Source organism: Chelmon rostratus, chromosome 8, assembly GCF_017976325.1.
Source record: "Chelmon rostratus isolate fCheRos1 chromosome 8, fCheRos1.pri, whole genome shotgun sequence".
In the NCBI taxonomy this organism is placed as follows: Eukaryota; Metazoa; Chordata; class Actinopteri; order Chaetodontiformes; family Chaetodontidae; genus Chelmon; species Chelmon rostratus.
Window position 1 is genome coordinate 14600960 of NC_055665.1, and position 21732 is coordinate 14622691.

The 21732-nt window shown below is 42.9% G+C and overlaps 1 protein-coding gene across 2 annotated transcripts; it reads right to left on the reverse strand.

Moving 5' to 3' along the window:
- Positions 1-4095: 4095 nt before the first annotated feature.
- On the reverse strand, positions 4096-20709 carry LOC121610435 (cingulin). 2 transcript variants are annotated; one of them, XM_041942538.1, is made up of 20 exons: positions 20557-20709; positions 14400-15306; positions 14193-14263; positions 14002-14071; positions 13775-13870; positions 12768-12889; positions 12410-12521; positions 11974-12186; positions 11002-11150; positions 10027-10147; positions 9698-9910; positions 9337-9558; positions 8993-9241; positions 8671-8841; positions 8269-8430; positions 7770-7943; positions 7471-7589; positions 6611-6719; positions 6340-6503; positions 4096-5791 (listed from the first exon to the last, which is right to left on the reverse strand). In XM_041942538.1, exons 2-20 carry the CDS (start codon positions 15303-15305, stop codon positions 5656-5658), a joined length of 3579 nt encoding a protein of 1192 aa, XP_041798472.1. In that variant the 5' UTR covers position 15306; positions 20557-20709; the 3' UTR covers positions 4096-5655. The 2 variants fall into 2 exon arrangements, with proteins under 2 accessions (XP_041798472.1, XP_041798470.1); XM_041942536.1 differs by having other exon boundaries at positions 14193-14290.
- Positions 20710-21732: the final 1023 nt, after the last annotated feature.

Genomic DNA, 21732 nt, shown 5'->3' on the forward strand with positions numbered 1-21732 from the left:
ATTATTATTATTATTATTATTATTATTATTATTATTATTATTATTATTATTATTAATAATAATAATAATAATAATAATAACAAATATTGTTTTATTTTTCATGTTGTACACATTGTTCTTGTCCATTAAAGGGAGAAAATGTCTTTTATTTCACGCTGATGGACAATTAGGCAGATGACTTTTACTTTTACAGTAAATGGAAATCACAATTTGGTAGAGGATCATAATAAAACGACTGTGTGGTTGGTGCCCAAAGGAACACAGAAATGCTGAATGAAATAAAATAGTAATAATTGATTATAACTTTAACAGTAACCATTGCTTTTTGTCTGAGTGAAACCATGAAAAGCTTAAAAATCTGAACAACAGGGCAGAAAACTGACGAATGAGCAGGAAAGGACAGAAACAGCTCATATTTGGTTGTTTGGTAATAAGGGTTAAAAGTGCACTAAGGTGACATAAAGTCAGTGTGTGGTGACATAATGATGCTGCTTTCTCGAAAACAGTGATGACACTACAGCTGTTGTCATAGTTTAGCACATATGAAAGGATGACCTGTCGTTTGGAAAGGTCATCCTTTCATCCTCGCCACTCCTTTATTATTATCATCAGAGCCACTGATGACACTGAGGTCAGGGTTCACATTCTGCAGTTAAAAATAAACACTTTAATGCTGATTTCAGTTTTATTAGACTTATTAGATTTAAATTGACAAAGATTTTCTGCCAGAATTTAATTCCGAGCAGCACAGAGCATTTAGAAATTCATATTTGCTGGATGGAATTTTGTAATTTTGTACTAATTAAATAGAAATGTGGGTATTTGTTGATTTCTGGTGAGTTTTCCATGTAAGAATGGCTTCATTTAAGTAAAAAATGCACAAAATATGAGTTTATGACACCTAGCTAATGCAATCAGATCCAAATATTCAAACAGTGAAGTGACTTTCCTTGTGTTGTCATGACCACAGCCCTGACAGTCATGTGCTGTTGAACACAGGATATTTATAGCACTGACGTATTAAAATGATGATGTCTTTTCAGCTAAAATCTTAATCAGGAAAGAACAATTGAAGCACGTTTGTCGTTTGGTCTGAGTTCCTGCATCCATGCCTGACAGACTTGTATTTCCACATGTGGAACACCTGGAGGCAGATGGAAATATTACCGTAGTGCTGCGTTCTTTCTAAACAACCATATGCAACAATAGCAAACATACCATGATTTCAAAACACGCCACACCCAGCTCTTGGCAAATCAGGTTTACAGTTATGCTTGGAAAGCTGGAATAGTATGGAAACCCAATCCCACCCATGGAAAATATGTTCTCTCACATTTTATGGGCTAGAAAAACAGGTACTGAACACAACATGTTGGCACGGTGCAGGTTTGGTAACACTGGAGGTGAGCTTTAGTATCACGGACGTGGCATCTGGCTCCACAGCAAATATTGAAGGTGTGACCTCATGCCAACAAATTTGTTCCAAGTAAATAATTTGAAGTTCAATTCCTGGCATCCGGGAGAGGAAGAGGTCTCTTTTCAGGCCTTTTGTAGATCAATCACACAATAGCACCACAGGAGGCACAGTAAGTCTGTCAAAATCAGCAAGAGATCAGCACAGACGCCACCGTGCTGTCTCAAAATGGTCAAATATGGCCTTGTTATGAGTATCAATGTGCCAGAGAGGATGTAAACAGATAAATAACCAGATGAGCTGTGAAGTCTCCCGCCAGGGTGTTGCCTTTTATCTCTTCTCAGGAAAAACAAATGCCTGAAGTCATAAAAATGTTTTGGCGTGAAGGACAAAGGTGTGGATTTATTCCCTTTACCGCAAGGAGATTTTCCTGAGATTTCCAGATGACTTGGATCAACAGTCACAGGTGTTTCAAGTGGGATTATTTTCTGATGTCAGATTTTATTTATAACATCTTGTGTTTCTGTAGAACGTTCCTTTAACCTGTTTTCACAGTGATCTCAGTTGACCCCACGCATTCCTGGCGCGCCTCTCGCCCTGCGGTGCACCTGGCAGCGGCGAGCCATCCATCACTGCCCACAGTACCAACTAAGAGACGGGTCTCTGCACACACTTTGAGCCTCAACAAACAGACATGACTAATCTGTTTTAAATCTATCAGGGGAGTGGCAGGCGAGCGTTCAGTATCACCCTGTCTATCTCAAGGTGAAGAAGTAGGCTTATACCTTTCTGCATTTATGATTGTATGTAGAAACAGAGGCTCAGATCATTCATCCAGGTGTGTGCGAGCCTAATAATCGTGGAAATCTGTGAAAACGTCCACAAATGGGATCAAAGGCCTCTTAAATCAAAACAACAGCTCAGATGTTTTCCGCCCTGCATGAATCTTATTACAGAATCAAAATCCAGATTTCATTCTGTAAATCATTAAAGATGGTGGAGCAAATTAGCGCTCGCTGCTGTCATCAGCACGCTGACTGTCCTGACTGTCAGATTTAGCTTGGGTTTATAGGTTTTGTGCATGGTGGTGTACAGATTTGGTTGTGCGAGTTCAGTTAATTGGCAGCTGTGTCACAGGGAAAGCTGAAGTCTAGCAGGTAAAGTAGGGGCCTGAATTGTTTATCCAGGCTGGCGTGAACACAATGATTACGTGTGCGTGTGTCCATCAACAGGAGCGCAGAGCTCTTGTTGTGTCAACACATCGGTCAGGAGTTCTGCTCTGCACGCTGCTTTTGACGCGCACGATGAACAAAAACAACTCTGCAAGCAGAGATAAAAGGACAAAACAATAACATTAGCACTCAGTCGTGGCCACCGCAGGCTCCGCTGCAACAGCTGATGCAAACGTACAATAAACAACATATGTCACGCGGTGTTGGGTCTTTGCACGACGCAGCACGCTTGTGACACAGGTGCTGCTGCAAGATGCTTCATTTTCTACAGGGTCTGACCTACTGTGACGTACTGTGCACTATTACTACACCAGCAAGCACAAAAGGAAGGCATGTGTAGTTTAGATGTTGCGCTGTGGCAAGATATTGAAATCTATACATCTGAGAAAATTAGTGACCAACTAGCAACACTTTTTTCACAGTGGATGTTTTGACAAACAGCTGCAGAAGGCAGAGAGGAGCTTGGGAAAGGTGGACCCACATCAAAGGAAGCTGATTAATGTTACACCTGCTGGGCCACAGTGTCGGCCTGCGCAAAGCCTGGGTTTGAGATGTGCAAAAAGACAAAGCTGCTATCATGCACAGGCAGTGTGAATTAAAGCTGGGTACCGGGGTAACTATTCTGCGAGCTCCTGTGGGTGGCATTGGATAACTCGTTCAGCAGCACACTTCTCTGTAACTCAGGGTTAGATAACAAATCTTAATTCCATGGAAGAGCTGCTCTGCTGCCAAAGCAGGAACAGAGTCCATCTTCCTTTGAAACAGTCATCCTCCTGCCAACGTGGAAATAGTAGCACATGCGGTATTTATCGAATGGGAATGTGTTTCTGCTTAGATACACATCATAATTGCTGACAGTTAATTTTTGTGTCTCTCAGATTGTTCATACAACTCACATGTTTTACTTGCTTTATTTAGAGTGTGTGTGTGTGTATGTCTTGGCTACAAATAAATGACTGTATGTAGTATTAAACCTGCAATAACCGGTTGATTTTTGGCCGTTTGGGGCGATGGAAACAAGTTGTAAATGCAACATTAACATATCACCTTTGAAGCTGATATGACAAAATTGTTAACAGGCAGTTGCTTATTAACTCATTCAGAGCAACATATCGTTCATTTGGAGTTGTGCTTCTGGCCACCTGTCTGACATTCACTGTGTGTCAGCTCTGTTTTTGATCTCCACCAACTCCTGAGGGAAACATCAGGCTTTTTAGCTACTAAATGTTCCGTTACATTAAAACTGCTTCCTATTGCATCAGAAAATGATGCTGTGATATACTTGTCTTATTATGCTTTAGGGATCAGGGCACTGAATTAATCGCATGCAGTTTCAGAAATTGTATAAATGTTCAAAAACAAATAACTATGCAGTAAAAGTAGTCAATTAATATTCTCTAGTTAAAGACAAAGACAGTAAACATAGATCAGTTTAACTTAATAGTTTTATTGTTGCTAAATTTATAGAAAAAAAGATCTATTTTGTGAAGTACAGTCACAGTGTGAAAGTATTTCCATTCAACAATTACAGTATATAAACAGGCTCTTTAAGTCCAACAAATCATGTTAAGTACCATTTTCCAGTTTGAAAGAAAAGACAGGGGGAGGCATTACATTGCAGAAAAATGTAAAACAACTATAGTGCCAAGTGATTGTTCAAACTGTACACAAACATCATTCAAAAAATCTATAAATGTTAAATACAAACACTTTACAGAAATCATTCAGATACAAAGTAACAAGTCAATTACAAAATTATTTTTAACAATTTTAAGGCTTTGTAATGAAATGACAGGAATATATTTCACTGACTGGGATGCATAGAAAATGTGCAGCTCCTACAAATAAACTTGTAAGGTTTTTATCAGACAGGGAGATATTTTGGCCATTATTTTGCTTTAAAAGTGGAAAACCACTTTTATACAACGTGTAATTTTCTGACAGTAATTCTGTGAGCAGAGACCTCAAAAGTCTTTAACAGGAAACTGTTTCAGATACAGTGAATAAAGACGCGAGCAACAACAACACCAACCTAAATCTTTACACTAACATGGGCTTTCTATCACATTTATAATATTTAATATTGTGTCTCTGTCCAGGAGAATCCATTTCAGATGCTATTAGTGCCATACTTTGCTATATTTATAATGAAGAATTCCTCAACTGTGTACAGTGCGACATTAAACTGGACGGTGGATTAAACTTCTGCCCCAAACGATCCTTGAGCACAGAAATGACATATTCCATACTTTAAAAGACAACAAGAAAATTATGTTTTGTTTTACGTCAACAAAGTCCAGATTTCATTCAATATCAATCATTTGCATTACTTCAACCATCAGATTTGGTCAGACAAAGAAAACCAACACAAGAATTACAAGTATACAAGATACTTGTGGCATCATGAATGCGCTCAGTGTCAGCGTTTGGACCATGTTTTCCAGTAGTGCTACCTAATATTTGTGCATGCTGGGGTACCAACTTCTGGATTTCAGAGAGAACTGAAGTTCAACGAGTAAACTGTCAACACTGAGAGTATTATTATTCAGCCAAAGCCAGATTTGGTACCGTAAGTGAGTCCCAACCCTGAAATGGTTTGACCTCCTGAATTTGTACCAAAAAAAGTCTTGTTCATTTCTCTCTTTGCAATCCAGTTACTGACTTTGAGTGGTAGTGAGTTTTTGTACCTTGTGTACTGTGTTTCCTAGTGTCCTTCCAGCTGTACCATGAAGTACATCACTGTACACTGTACAGCGAAGGAAATTCCATAAAATGCAGAGACTGCTTTGTTTCCTTCCATTCACTGTGGTGTGGAAAATCGTTCCACTACTGACCTCTTCAGTACGTCATTTACTTTCCAGGTCCTTGTACCCCTCCCTCATTGTCTGTAGTGTATAACATTGCGCTTTTGGCTTTACTCCCACTCTACAAAACAGCTAACCAACACTTCCCTCCATTTGTTCCTATACAGTGCTACATTTTCTCGCCCCATCCTACTGAAGTGCTGCTTTAACAGGAGCTGGTCTGGAGGTTGCTCTCAGTGAGGATGGAGGTGATGGTGGAGGGATCATACAGACTGTCGTCGTCATCTGAGCTGAGGGCTGATGAATCCAGAACTGGGCGCATTGCTGCATGGGCTTTTCTCCTGTGACAAATAATCACCATTGATATTATCACTATCAATAAATCCCATCAGTTAGTTATTTATCCCTCATTTTATTAACAAATGCTGCCAGGTGATGATTGTGCTCCCTCTGGTGGAGATAAAAGGGAACATCATGCTCTTCCTTGTTACTAGTGGGAGCATGTCTGGAACTGAATTCCCCCTGTGGTACATGAGTAATGTTCCATTTTTGTTTAATGAAATACCTTCTCACACGTGGGTGATTGCTGATGTGTTTTACACACATCACGTTGTGAAATACTGCACCTCAGGGAGTCTGTGTGAATCTCTACCAGGTGTCTGTAAGTGTGTGTTAACAGCCAAAGAATCTGGGTTCACTGGTAACGACGTCATTTCATGCAGTTTTATTCATTCTGAGACATAAGAAGTAGGAGATGGTGTCCCTCTCTGACTCACTCACGCACTGCTGTGATAATCTGGCTGCCAGGAGGTGTCTTGCATAAGCTTGCTAAGTGAGTAACAAATTGGATGAGAAGCACAACTGGAGACAAAGGAAAGGAAATGCTTACTTGAGCTCAGTTTCTAGTGCTGTGACTCTGGTCTGTAAGGCCTCCTTGAGCTCCATCTGTTCCTCCATCTCTCTCTGAGCTTTTCTCCTCAGTCCATCTATCCTTTCCAGCTCTGTCTCTCCTTCGTCCACCTGCCTCTTCAGAGCTTTCACTCTCAGAGAGAGCTGTAACACAGGAAGGGGTTAAAGTGCAGCTTGACTGTATATCTGTTTGACCTTAAAACATCCACATGTTCAAATATTGGTACACAGCAGGAGGTGAATGTCCATACCTGGTCTCTCTGTTCAGTGTGCGTATGTCTCTCCTCATCCAGCGTCATGCTGAGTTCTTTAAGTTTCCTCTCCAGACGTCGTTGAGACCCTAACACAGAGTTCTTCTCCCTTACATATACAAGACAAGAACAGAGCATGAGACATGTAGGCATGTTAATGAGTAATACTGGCCCTATCTCTACTACCAACATGCCCTTGAGCAAGAGATTTTCCACCTCATTGCTCTTATAAAGATGCTCTGCATCCATGTATTGAAGTCTGGCTTTACTGGACTCTCAAGTGAGTCTGGGCGATATATCGTTTTTTCCATATTGGTCAACATCAATATTGAAGACGTCTCCAGTAAACTCCAGTAAAATATATCCTGTCAGCTCTGCTCTGAGGTTACACTGCTGTCCACTGTGCAAGGAGCTCAGCCCCCGCCCTCACACGGCTGTGTGATAGGATGTTAGATCATCCATGGCAAATGAAAAATGTCCAAAGTTTATCGTCCTTATCAACATTTTATCACATTAATAAATAAAATCATTTTATCACAGTGCTGTATCGTTTTATTGCCCTGTCCTTCTCTCGTGTTTGTTTACATAACTGAACTAATGTGAAGCAGAGTGATAATGAAAAACAGACTTTTTAAATAAACCCTCTCTGGTTTGATAAGCAGAAGGCCTAAATAATTCAAGAGAAGCCGTGAAAGAACACCAGACTTGATGTTAGAGCCCAAAACATGGCTTCTAAAACTTAGATTTTAAAATATCCCTCAGTTAATTCTTTTCATAGTTTAAATTTGCAGGTACATTTCAGATATTTAGTTGTCAAACAAATAAAAAATGCGATGCACAGACGATTCGTTGCTATGTACCTTTCCTCACTCAGTAGGCGTTCTTCAAGATCCTGGATCTTGCTCTCGAGCTGGGAGACTCCTGCTGAGGAGCGAGACTGGCCCTCCATGTCAGCCACACGGCTCCTCAGCTCCTTCAGCTGCGGGGACACAGACAAACAGCTGGTCAACAATACCCAGAATACACTGGAGTGGAGTTTTGGACTTTTGAGTTTCACTCAAGATGCATGAGTAAAAACAGTACTTTGGCAGTTTGGACACTTCAGTTACTGGTGATCACAGCAAACACGGATGTGGGGCGTGTGTGTGTGTGTATGTACATGTCTCTCCATGGCGTTCTTGTCCAGCTCCAGGTCCTGCTTGGAGGACCTCTCCTGCATGAGCTCAGAGCGCAGCTGATCGATCTGGTCTCTGCTCCTGGCCACTCGGTCTGTCATCATTTCCGCACTGCTTTTCTCCTCCTCCAGCTCCAACTCCATACGCTTCAGCTTGTCCTGAGAGAGACAAGATGAGATCAATGTTGTCAGATGCTCAGAAAGGAGACCGTGTGTACTGGATCAGCCCATGTGAGAGATCTGATGGTGCTGAGTTTGGACATGTCAGTATGTAAATACTCTTGATCTGTTGTAATAAGACGTTAAACAAGTCTGCAGGCTAATCTATAGACCTAATTTGATTTACAAATTAAACATGTCTAGAAATATCCCCAGACTGTTATATTATAACAATATGTGCGCCACAGAACTATTAACAGCAGAGAGCCCTGTAGTCATGGTCTATTCTCCCAAACCCTGAGGTGAGCAGATGCTTGTATCTTACCTCCAGGATGCGAATCTCCCGGGTTTTCTCATTAAGGCTGTTTTTGCTGGCCTCTATCTCTCCCTCGAGGTGGCGCAGTCTGTTGGTGAGCAGCTCTTTATCCAGCTGGTGGTTGTCTCTCTCCTCACATGCAAGCAGGAGCTCCTTCTTCTGCCGCGACATCTAATTAGATTCATCATAATATTAGAAACACTCATGCCAGACTGAATGTTCATCATTGTGTGGTTTTTGCATGTTATATCACACACACATGAATATGGTCGGTCAAGCGTGCACCATGAATATTATGTGTCAAAACTATTGAAAACATTCGGCGCGCACATCGTTTTCATAATAAAAACAACGATCGGGCCGAGGGAGCGGGTGAGCATGCACGCAAACACTCAAAACAAAAACACACACTTCTTCCTCAAGTCTCCTTAGATTTATGTGGCTTCTTTCCAGTTCACTCTGAGCGTCGTTTCCGTGACGTTGCGCCTCCTGCATTTCCTTGCGTGCCCTCTCTCTTTGCTCCTCCAGCTGAACCCTGAGAGTCTGCGCCTCCTCTCTTGAGGACACGGTCAGAGACTCATACTGACAGAGGAGACCGGGAGGGAGAGGAGGAGAAAAAACAAAGAGGGTGATTTTTGTGGTGCTGTGAATCCTCTAATGAGCAGTTGGATGCTCCAAGCTGCAGAGGCTTTCATTTGTTTGTTAAGGTATAAAAAGGATCTCTCCTTCTTACCCCTTTGTTGAGTTTCTCCAGAGCTCTCTCCTGCTGTTGTTTGGCCTCTTCCAGCTGGCTGATGGTCTGTTTGAGTGTCTCCCTATCCTTCTCCGTATCCTCCAGATGCAGGTTAAGTTCCCGCTGCTCCTGGCTCAGTCTGGAAGCTTTTCGCTTGGCCTCATCTAGTTCAGATCTCAGTGCTCTCATCTCGGCATGGAGGGTGAGCTCTGCCTCTGAGCTCTCTGTGGCGTTGGTCTGCAGCTGAGCCTGAGGACACCACAGAGGACGTCCAGTTACACCTAAATATGTCTACTGCTTTCAGGGTATCCATGCCATGCGGTGTGTGAGATGATGTGACCTACCTCTAACCGTGACAGTTTCTCTCTGAGACGCTTGTTGGCCTCCTCTCGCTCCTGCTGGGCATCTTGGAGGGATTTAACATCTTTCTGAGCTCTATTGAGATGTGTTTTACTGGCCTCCAGTTCCTCCTCGGCTAATGAGAGTTTCTCTTTGAACTGGCTAGCTTCATTACGCGTCTCACCGAGCTTCTGCTCCAGCTCTGAGATGATGGCTGGGTCTGGGAGCTACAGGCAGGAAGACAAGGGAACGACATTGATGAAAAATACAAGACATATGATGGAGATTATAAATGAGAATTTATTACCAGGTAATTTGTGTCATTTACAGTTTTAACTTTACTGAGATCTACATGATTTAACTAACCCGTTTGTTTTTCTCCTGTGTCTTTACAAAATCCTCTTTGGTCCTGTGTAGTTGGTCCTTTAGCCTGTCGATCTCATACTTCAGTTCTGCTTCCTGGTTCTGGTGAGATTTTTTTATGGAGATGACCTCCATGACCTTCTTGTCAAACTCCGTCCTCTGCTTCTCCACCTCAGACTTGGCCTTCTGCAGATCGGCACTGTATCGCTGAAGTTCCTGAACAGAAATGTGAACAATATGAAGGTTAAATTGCTTCATTTATTTGTTAAACAATTCAGATCATTCACCTGTGCATCGGTGATCATGTGGGGCTGAGTGTGTGTTTACTGCACCTGGTTGAGAGTCTGAGTGTGGCTAGGGTCTGGTATCTGTCCTTTCATAGTGCTCACTTTCTCCTGGAGCTCCTTTAGTTCCTCCTCGAACTCCTCTTTCTCTAGACGGGCTTGCAGGAGTCTAGCAAAAGACGATCAAGTATAACTGATGTACCCAAATTACAACACACAAAAGCATTGCTTGATTATCCGATCAGCAGCAGCAGCTGGATTGTAAAGGTGATCTTAATACTTTGATGAGTCAGTAAGTCATTAGTTAATCTCCAGACAACAGAAAATGATTCAGGATTCCTTGTTAACACAAAACAATCAGACAAATTCACAGAAAACATGTCTAGAACAGATTTTTTGCTAAGCACAGAAATATAAGATCATCCACACCACTCTGTATCTTTATTGTTTCTGTTTACGTACAGTGTTACACTGCATGGGCACAATGACGTAATACAAACAGCCAAATGTAAAAATGCCCTGCCCATAGGCTTCAGACTATGACTGGTGTTCAGCACCATTTCTGCTCAACTACAGTGCTAAATATGGTCCAAATTCACATTAGGACCCATGTACTTGATTCAGCACATAGTTCATATTTGAACTTGGATCATGCAGTCACTGTAGACATTCATGAATTAGGGCTGTACATGTGGATGGTCTTAGAACTACAGTCAGACAGTCGTTAACACATCTAGCCACATCTACAGGTCTGCATATCTAAACACAAATGCTGTTCAATAGGTGACTCTCACAGTGTTTCAGGGCTGCTGGGTGGCTCTCTGACAGAGAGGGGGAGAAACATTGACCAGGTAGAATGAAAGAGAAGAGATGGACACACATCAGTAGTACAGCAGGTGCAAAGAGAAACCAAGAGAAGATGGTGACAAGACCCACGTCCAAGTAAGCATTGGAAATCCCAAATCCAGGTGGGCAATAATAAATACACTCTGTGAGCAATATGGTGTGTTAGAATGGACTCACTCTTGTTTAGTTGTTCGAAGTTCGTCTCTGGTGGTGTGAAACTGCGCCATCCAGTGGCTGCTCTCGTCTCTACAGTCTTCCAGCTGTTGCTGCAGGGACCGAACTGACGCATTCACACGCAGTCGCTCTGCCTCGATCCCGGCGTGAGACTAGAAGACAGAAGAATAGAGCAGAGAGTTTTATTACATTCCCACCATTTCACTGACAGAAATTAATATGCAGATCGATAGACAGACTCCACTTTGTGTTGAAGAGATCAAGTTTAGAGATTTGTTTCTTTCCAATATTCAAGAAATGAATTGTGGGGGGAAATGCTGCTAGATAGTGCACCTAGGCTGAGCATGTGTGCATGAGACACTGCTTTGGCTGCACCACGACAGGGGTAACAGACTGATGAGGTGTAAGAAGTGGAGCTCCTCTGTGGTGCATAATTAGTCTCAAAACCGGCACACATATAAACCAGGCTCGCCCTCCTGATAGTGCACCGAACAGTATCCGCAAGCAGAAAGGCATCCACACAGATGCGATCCCATCAGCATGGAGGTGTGACGAGTGCGAACAGGAACCATACACGCTCACAACTTCTCAGAGTTTGGAGAGTTTGGAGGCGGAGATGGAACAGACAGTGATGTCTTCTCTCCTGTCCTCCTCTCTCACTAGACTCATAATTACAATAGCGAAGCGTATAAGTAAATAATGATTGAAGCTTCTAATATTCATGAAATTAAATCTGTGGGGCTCAGATTTGAGCTCAGCAGCACCCATGTATCCTGTCAAAATATCCTTGACTGAGATGTGGATGCTCTACAAGCTGGCTCTTGTAAATCAAAAAAACTGACAAGCATGTAGAGGTGGTTTTGCTAATGGCGTCTGTTGTTGAGGGGCTGGTTTTGACATTTTGTCTCCGACATAAAAACAATGTCATGTCAAATGTAAGCGATAGTGAGCTGGCTACGGTGTTCGTAAGCACACCTGAGACACCTGCTCCATGCTGCTGCGGAGCTTCTCCATGTCAGCACTGTACTGCTCCCGCAGCGCCTCGATCTCTTTGTCATGTGTGGCCACCTCTTCCTTCAGAGCTCCTTTGAGGGCTGTTAGCTCCCTCTCCCTCTGTCTTAGCGCGTCCTCTAGCTTCTGTTTCAGCTGGCATACCTCCATCAGCTGTGCCTGACACGACACCAGGTCCTGCAGACACAGGGAAGACACAGCATTAACTTGATACTTCTGATCTCTCAGCCTACTGTTGGTACAGTATTGCCTGTTTGTAATAATAAAAATGCTTCATTGAGAAGCAATTTGGTCTAGATTTGAGTCTCAGGTTTCTTTAAAAAAATCCAACAGTGAGGTGAGCCAGTGTCTCCCTGTGTATCTGTGTGGGCGTATTTGTGCCAGTATGTTTCTGTGATACCGTCTTGTTGCCGTTGTCTCTTCTCAGTTCATCCTGAAGCTCAGCCAGCTGGTCCTCCATTTCTCTGACCCGAGCCTCTGCGTTCTCCCTATCCATACGCAGCTGAGTCAGTCTGCGAGGAAAAGAGGACACACACATTACTGAATGATTTGAATTCAAATGACTGTGGCACACTTGTTTGTCTTGTGAATAAGTTACAGTAACTGCTTGTTTCATGAAACTGTGAGGAGCGCGTGCTTGAAAACAAAGTGGGCTTGTCATGCACCCCCTCTCACTCCTGACCACCAAGACTCACAGACAATGGTACCATGTCCCCTGTATGTGTGTGTTTTGAGTGTGTACGCTGTTGTGTCCTCACTCTGATTGTGTTTCATTTAATTCCTTCTTCTTCCGGTCCAGCATCTCTTGGAGTTGCAGATTTTCATCAAGACAGGACTCCAGCTCAGCTTTCAGAGCGGGATCAGAATTGCTAACAGAGTTCTACACACGAGCAGACATGATGAATAAATGAGAGCAGTGAAACATTAGACATCGGGGAGCTCTGGTGGCATAAACAACAGGCTTTTAGGAAATGTTTAAGCAGGCTTGCATTTGCCCACCGATCAGTATGCATAAGGGATTAAATTCTTAGGAGCTATTAGAGACTAAGACCTGCCCACCTTCCTTAAACCAAAATATAATGAGTCATTATTAAAGTTAGATTGTTGTGTGTGTGCACCTTTGACTACCCCAGAGGGCTTTAAGGATTAATCTGAGGATTAATCTGAAGCACACTCTCCGAGGAACCCTCCTGGTTAGATTAGTTAAAAAGACACAAAACTCTGAAGACAGGAACCAACAGCTATTTCCTTCACTTGATAGTTCGTGCTCCCATTTCGAGACCTGGATGAGTGTTTATGCGTGGCATTGGATGTGCACCATGTAATTAGAGCTGATTTAAAGTGGCAGGTTACTCTCTGAATGTTATCATCCTCTGGTGGCAGCCAGCTCCAACCTGCCAAGTGAATTTAGGGAAGTTTGGTGGGTCATCCAAGGAAACTACAGTAACAACCCAAAACTCTAGCACACATTCTTTTACCTTAAGTTGGGCACTACAGAATGACTTCTTTACTAATGTGGGTTTTGTGGGTGTGTCAAATGGAAAGAAAAGCAGGAAAGGTATTCTATATTCTAGGCACATATTGGAAATTAGCTGCATTAAAAGCAAAGGAAAGTATGCATAATATGCTTTTTATTCAATTTTAAATTAAATTATGCCTTATCCACTGGAGAGCAGCACAGAGAATGAAACATTTCAGTGCTGCTAATGAAACTCTGTAAATGTCTTTCTAAATGCCCTCACATCTTTATTTCTGCTTTACTTACCCTTCTTTCCTCCTGCAGGGCAGCTTGTAGTTCAGCCATTTTCCTTTCAAGCTCCCTCTTTTCTCTCATCCACTCCTCCAGGGGTCTGTCTGTAGGCTGTTGAAGAAAAATGGATATGGGCACATATGCACATGTAAGCGGTATGCTCACACTATTTTTTTACCTGACACATGAACCAGTGCAGGCACAACGCCTCACACAATTAAATGTTTTCAACAAGGACAAACCTTTAGACTCTGAATCTTCTGAAAGATGACTTTGGCTTTGTGCTTGATGACAACATCGCTCTCCTTGGTCCTAAGAGACAGTAAATGGCCAAATATATAACAAATGTGTGTGTAATCATGTATTATGATTGTATAATAACAAATAAATAAAACATTTATGCACTAAGCCAGGATAACATGTAGGTCCATACCCTTGTCTCAGGATGTTGTATACAGTCTGCATGAACTGCTCCTCCTCACTGCTCATCTCTGCACTCGGACCCTGGTCCAGCAAAAGGTCAGGAGTCACCTTGAGACATAGATCAGAAAACTACTCTTGCAAAGTTGCATGCTAAGTGGTGTTCGGAGCTCACTGAAAGTCAGTTGTAACGCTCAGCCATAAAACATTTTATTCTTACTTGTGCCTCAGTCAGACTGGCCTGCGGCGTCTCCGCAGCGCTATGCCTCCCTGGTGAAGCCCACTGATTACCAGAGTCTCCAGGATATTTGGTGACAGCGCCCTGGCTGCGCCCCAAACTGCTGTGAGTTGAAGACGGAGGTGAGGTGTAGGGGTTGGGGGTGAGGAGAGGAGATGCAGCTCTGGGATCTTGTTGTGCAGGAGGGAGTCCTCTCTGTTGGCCTCCAGTGTTTCCACCATCAAACCTGTTTATTAGCCTGTTGACAGGAGCCTGCCTCTGATTGTAGTGATTCTCGTTTGTTTGTTGAGGGGGGTCAGGGTAGGACTGACCGCTCCTCACTGACCCGTTGAGCCCCGCTTCGTATGAACCATCCCACATATTCCTTTCCATGCTCCCCCCTCTACCACCACGCCGGACCTGCTCTCTCTCCCCCCTTATCCCGATTCCTCCATCCAGATTCCCATAACTACCAGACTTCCCATCCCCTGGTGGCCTAGACAGCTGAAAATCCTCATTGCCTGCCCCTCCCTCTCCATCCCTGTCCAGCAGAGAGCCATGGGACTGGGCCCGGCGTAGTGCGCCTCCCTGCCCTCCTCCTACATCAACCCCTTGCATTCCTGGCTCTGCCTTCTCTCTCCTGCGGGGAAGGCTACTGTAACCAGAGTTGGACTGGGTCTTGAGCTGGACCCCATACGAGTCTCCTTTCTCTCCATCCTTCAGGACCACATATGGCTGGCCAGCAATACCTTGTACCCTGACCGCCACACCGTATTTGGAGGTGGCCTGAGTCTTGGTTTTGGGCTGGGACACGTGCTGGCCCCCACCAGTGTCGCAGAGGTCATTGATGAAGCGGATCTGGACTCCGTAGTCCACTGGGGTCTTCCGACCTGAAGACGGTGTGCTCATGCTGACAACAAAGCAGAGAGCAGGGTAGAGAGAAGAAGAAGGAAGAAAGGATGTGTTTAGATTTTGGCTAGTTTTCTGCACCTGACTGACAGTCTACATATTTGCTTTGCTCTAGTATTTTCATACCCCAAACTACATTCTTTTGGCATATTCTTTTGTCCACAGTGTTGCATTTTTTCTTACATATACACATATACCCTACGAATAACGTGCACCACCCAGAAGAACAAAATGGAGTTGCAAGGGATTTTTCTTAGGGTTGCATTAAGGGTTACTACTACTTTACTTACATTGTTGTACAATAATATTCTAACAAGACAGTCATTTCTGTCAAATTGGCTGCAACAGAATGAGATTGGGTTGTGTGTTCACACATGTGTGTAGGTGTTCCCATGTCTCCCACACAAAAATGACCAATGCTGAAGAACTCAGTCAGAGGTAGACAAATAAATGTTGCAGCCGGATATAATGGCAGATATTAGCTTAGTGCAGATATATTGGTATCTGTGTGTATGTAAGACTATATGGAATGTTAAATGTGGTGCAAAAAGGTGAAACTAGGTTTGAAACAACTCAAAACTGTGTCACCATTACATAGTCTGTCCACTAGATAGCACTCACAAGTTTATTGTTTCATTGATAAATGCCCCACTTAGTTTTTATATGTGTTTATATTTGAAAGATTACTGTCAGTCAGTATATTGTTATCAGATTCCTAACGTCAGTATCAGTATCGGCCTTATAAATCCAGTATCCGTCAGGCTACACTTGTAATAGCAGGTTCAGGAAAGCAGAAAAAAACTGCTATGGTACTATCAATAGCCAGTTTAACATACCACAGCAAACAAAGAATGCCTAGACATTCATTAGCACGCAACCCTGAAATGTCAAAACCGACTTGACAAACTCACAGACGCAGCATGCTTTGAACAAATACAGGCACACAGATTTATGGCAGTAACACTTGGGTTCTCGCTCTTGACTGCTTGTGTGGACTTCGAGCTCAGTGCACTCCATTAGTCATTAACCTGAAAGCACACACCTACATATCACTTTCCCCCTGGAAGGACCAGCCTTTCCCAAAGTTTGTAAGTTTTCCAGGCCAGATACTAAACATACTCCCCTCAACAGAACTTTGACAGTTTGAATAAGGACAGGAACTATGGGAACTATTGTTTTACTCTGTAATTCCTCCACTTTTTTGTATTTGTTGACTCCATAATCCTCCCTTTTTCTTTACTCTTAAAGCCTTTGATGAGTAATTCTGAGACAATGTCTATTCGATTTCAACTGATCACACCTGTTGTATGTCAAGGTTGAGTTATACGTCACCAACCTCATTTGCTACCAGCAATAATCTAAAGCACTGAACTGAACATTCCTGGTATTACTTCGACTGACTGATCATTCCTTGTGTTAAGTCATACTGTGAGACCTTATCCCCATGTCATTACACTGGTATGGTTCATTAAACCAGCTTCAAACCTATTACAACACTCCCTGCTGACCTCCACATCTTTTACTTCCTCTCCACAGCTTTCAAAGGTGAGAGACAGAAAATGGGCTGGGAGACTGAAAGGGAGGGTGAAGTGAGAGAGAAAGAGCAAAGAAAAAAAACAACCAGCTTTTCTTCTCTTATCAGTGCCTTGTGTGATAAAATCCAAAGTCAAGCTGTTCCTGTGCACAACCCCCCTCCCATCCCCCGAACGACCTGACTACAAAAGTAACCATCAAATAGAGAACTCTGTTTTGCGGTGACACATGCACCCATACATTATTGAACGCCTACACACATTTTCACATTTCCATACAGATTTTGGATGCTGTGTGAGGCAGCCCAGAACAAACTGAGCCATTCTGAAGAGGAGCAGAATGAAAAAGGTTCAGCAAAGTGAGCCAAGATGGATAATATTTAAAGCGCCTGCTGTGAAAGTCAATACTTTCACTTTGAAGCGAGAATGAGTAGGCAAATGTCCGGGCTGGCAGTGAGCGAAGCAACATGACATGAATGACCTTTTGAGGATATCTGTGTGCTCGTGGTGCGTAAGCATCGTCCACAGACAGACCTGCTCATCAGACGTCCACAGTCAGTCGATTTTTTTTCCACCCTTTGGGAACCACAGAGGAAGCACCATGTCACAACGCGTTTGTGCAGTCGAGCACGAAGTGTGCAGCCCTCTGCCTTCACAGCAAGGCCAAGCAAACATGTCATGCGCTGACGAACGTGCCACAGACACGCCACATGAGGAACGGAGAAGACGACGCCCATTGATTTCATGTGCAATGCGCATCTGAACCTGGGCGATGTGTGGCAAACGGACCCACAGATAGGTAAATGTAACAAGATGTTTCTTAATATCTGCTCATCTACATCTCTTCTTCATTTTATGTTTTCCGTGTCACTGAGGAAGAACACAGTCCCAACTACCAAGATAGACAGGGGTGAGGGGGGGACCCATCCTATTGTCCAGCCGATGTGGGGCAGAAAATGAGGGCAGCAATTCTGAGAATGTCAAAACGATCCTCGTGCTCTTTCGTTCCTTCCTTTACACTGCCCATCTGATTACAACAAGTTCGCTTCAACCCTGATATTTTTGTCCCCATACTCCCTCCCTTTAGGGGTTCTCTCCAAAGCTTATTTATTTCACATCTCGCTACAATAAAGATCCTTTTCCATACTGTAGGTACGATATCAAACTAGTTCTTCTGTGATGTGAAGCGGGGCCTGTGCTGTGATATTATCATGTCAGCCACACCTAATGTTACTAGAACCAATGAGTGTGACGCTGTATCATTCAGACCTGAAACACTGGTCGAAGAATCAAGTCGCGATAAAATGGTGATCACTCTCTGGTTTCAGGATTTGTTGCATTTTTATCTCATATCATAGCAACCGATAATGGTTGGGTTTTGGACAATTGGTCGAACAAAACAAGTAATTTAAAGATATCATGTTGGGCTTTAGGTAACTGAGATTTTATCGATCAAAGAACAATCAAATAAATAATGTGGAAACTAATCAATAAACTGAACATTTTTTGCAGCCCTTGTATTCTTTTAGCCGCCTCTCAAGCACTTGTATCAGTAAAAGGATGTGACTTTAACAACAGACCAGCCTTCTCTGGCTTGCTTGCACAGCTAAGAGTGAATGTGGTGCTTCTGGATTCTGTTGCCAGTCATGTTAGCCTGCAGTTCTGCTGACGGGCTCTCTGCCTCTGGCCTCAAATTGAATACTTGCACAGTAAATTGAATTGGAGCTGCTTCCCTGTTAAGATCCGAGATGGAATGGGAAATATAATTAGGAGATTAGAGCGGGTGTGGAGAGAAACGAAACATCAGCGATGTGTGGAGTCATGAAAGTGCTTCGGCTGACTCACAGAGTCACCATGGTTCATGTGATCAGATCATTTCTGGCCTAAAACTGACACAGCTGAGAAGAGCTGGAGGTTTTTTGAGTATGACACTTGGATGACAACCAAACAAGGCATGCACATTTTTAGTATATGGGATGTGTTAACAATTGGGACATTGCTAATTTCTGATTATTTTCGTTTTGATTTACCTGTTCATTATTTCTTCAATTGAGTGATTGATAGTTTACACTATAAAAGGTCCTAAAATTGTGAATATTGCTCATTACAATTTCCGAAATTGATATCTTCCATGTACTGCGCATGACAGAGTGAGATAAGAAAGCACTGATAAAAGCTAGTAAGTGGAACTTGAGTTAAAGTTTTTATGTCAATCTATTGTCACGGTCAATAAAGAACATTCATGCTTATATTCAATATAAAAAGATATAATAGAGAGAAGAGAAGATACAACTTTACTATTCCCAAGGAAAAGTGTTGAGGACTACATAACGTTCATTATACAGACATGCTGTAAAACACCTGCTTGTCCATATTCTTCCTGGTGGATCGTAAATTTTTACAGGCATAACCTGGAAACCAGAAACATGGAGGTGTAAGTAACTGCAACGGACAAAACAGCAGCTCACGCCCTCCGTGTCCTTTAAGGACAGGCAGCCAGTCAGTCCTCAGGGTATTCTCCCTCTCCATTCCATTCTTCACACAAAACCAGGCCCTCTTCCTCTCTCTCCAAACCTGCCACTGCTCCACTTTCACACTCAAACAAACAGCCATTTATTCCTCTTTCACCTCCAAAGAACTTCATTGGCATAACAAAGAGAGACTTCAGTGTTACCAAATAGTACACAAATGACACCATATTAGGAGCACATAAATACGTCCCTCCCTTTCCCCCACATTCCAGACACTTGTTTCTCTCTGTCCTCCTCACTCACACAGGCTGAGTGTGTGTGTGTGTGAGTGAGAGAGAGAGAGAGGGAGGGAGGGGGAGAGAGAGAGAGAGAGAGAGAGAGAGAGAGAGAGAGAGAGAGATTTATGGGATTGTATCTGCACACAGAGTTAAGATTTGCTGCCAGGTTAAACTTTTTGCCACGTTCCTTCTCTTTGAAAATGAACCTGTGTCAGTGTGGTCACCGGTTTAGCAAGTTCAGCGCTACAATTATTGAGAGAACTATAATCTGCACCTCTTTCTCGCCTGCATCATCAGTTTCACCTGACTGGAGCTTTACGTTTAAGACCATCTCTTCAGACCTGCTCTTCAGCAAGTCCTGGAGAGTTTGCAGAGGACGCATGTCAGGTTATTCCATTACTATGTTGCACAGATTCAATGCCTCCAGGATTTGACATGTGGTTATATTCAGCCTCAAGCCTTAAACATGGTCTCAGAGGTGGTTAGTCTCCCAGTGCAGTTTTTCCAGTGATAAATCCCCTGGTGGCACAGGGCAGATCCACATCACACTTGTTTTAGAGTCGAGCAGCTTTTAAAAACGAATTTCTTCACTTTTATTATTATTCACAATAAGAGCAGTTACACATTTAACACTAACATGTGCGGACATCCCTCACGTTTCACGTCGTTTCACACGATATTAACGAGCGGACGTTATTCTGGAGGTACGTTAGCTGGGAGCACTGTTCTCTAGCAGCTACATATCCCATCAAACTAACGTTAGCTGCCACAGCTAAACAGGCTAACAGTTAACTGAAAAACCTCAGCGAAACAATACTGGAAGAAATTATTACTCAACTAACTTAACCGAGGAAATAAGCGGCACGTAGCATCAAGAAGCCTCCCACAAAGAGCCTAACTGTCTGACAGGTCTTGTCTGTCTGGTTTAGCTGTCTGGCTATAAGAGGTCCAAAACCCATCGTAAAGTTACCTCTTTCTCTGAAGTTATTCCTCTGCTGCCCTTTGACACCTCGCTTCCCTGATGTCGATGATAAAATTCAAATATTTTCACAGACATTCATCCAAGTCCGCGCAGGAAAAAGTAGGTTGAAAAACAACTCCTACGGAAATTAACACAGCAACAACTTCATTATACGGCGACTGCAACCTGTTACCTTTGTCGGGGATGTAACCGTCCCGCCCAGCCTCTCCGGAGAGAGCGTTGTGATTGGGCCAACGGCTTGCCATAGGCGGGACTATAGATATCGGCTTCGTTTGCTATTGGTTAAATCTCTACGTCTGGCATTCATTGTGCTGAACCACTTTAGGACCTTGCCGATGAAAAACGGAAGCCAGTATTTTATTTACTCCACATTATCACAATCATTATGATCACCATAAGGATTTTTCAGGATCGGTGACAGAGCAAGACATAGACTGGTGCCTCATTATATTTGTTTCTCCAATTCACCAGTAGATGGCGCAACTATCTACCTGCTGGTAGTTCAGCAGCTTCTCTCAGGACAGAAAACTGCACCTTCTTCTGCAAGTGCATGACCTCCAATAACATGGACTCCAAAAATTAGTAGCAGTTGAAATGCAGTAGAAGTACTGTTACTTTTGTTAATTAATTCAGGTAAGTAGTGGTTTGGTTTAAGTTGGTATTTGACTTGTTTCTATGATGCAGCCTTTTATATGATTTCTCTTAGATATTTTTTATTTATGTTTTTATAATTGAATTTCTGTTTCTAATGATTCTAATTTTGTTTGCTGGTTAAATAAAGGCTAAAATGATATGCAATGAAAACACCAGTTCACAGATTTACCATAGCTCATTTTTGAGATTGCAGCATTGAATCAAAAAATGAAGTGCATAAACAAACTAGGCAAAGATAGCTGCTCAGTCCTTTGTGATAATTCACTGCAAAGTCTCCAAATCACCGAGCTGACCACAAATATGATTTCAGCTGCTGTGTAATATAACTGTCACATGATGCAGCCCACATTTGTCTGATTGCCAGGCGTCTATTGGCAGTAGACCACCTACTGCTGGGGATTGGAGAGTTTCAGAAGCTTCAGTTGTGTATCCATTAAAATTGGCTCAGTTTAAGTCCTACCCCGTCCCGTGCTGACCGCCCCTCCCCAGAATCCAGCGACATCCTACAGC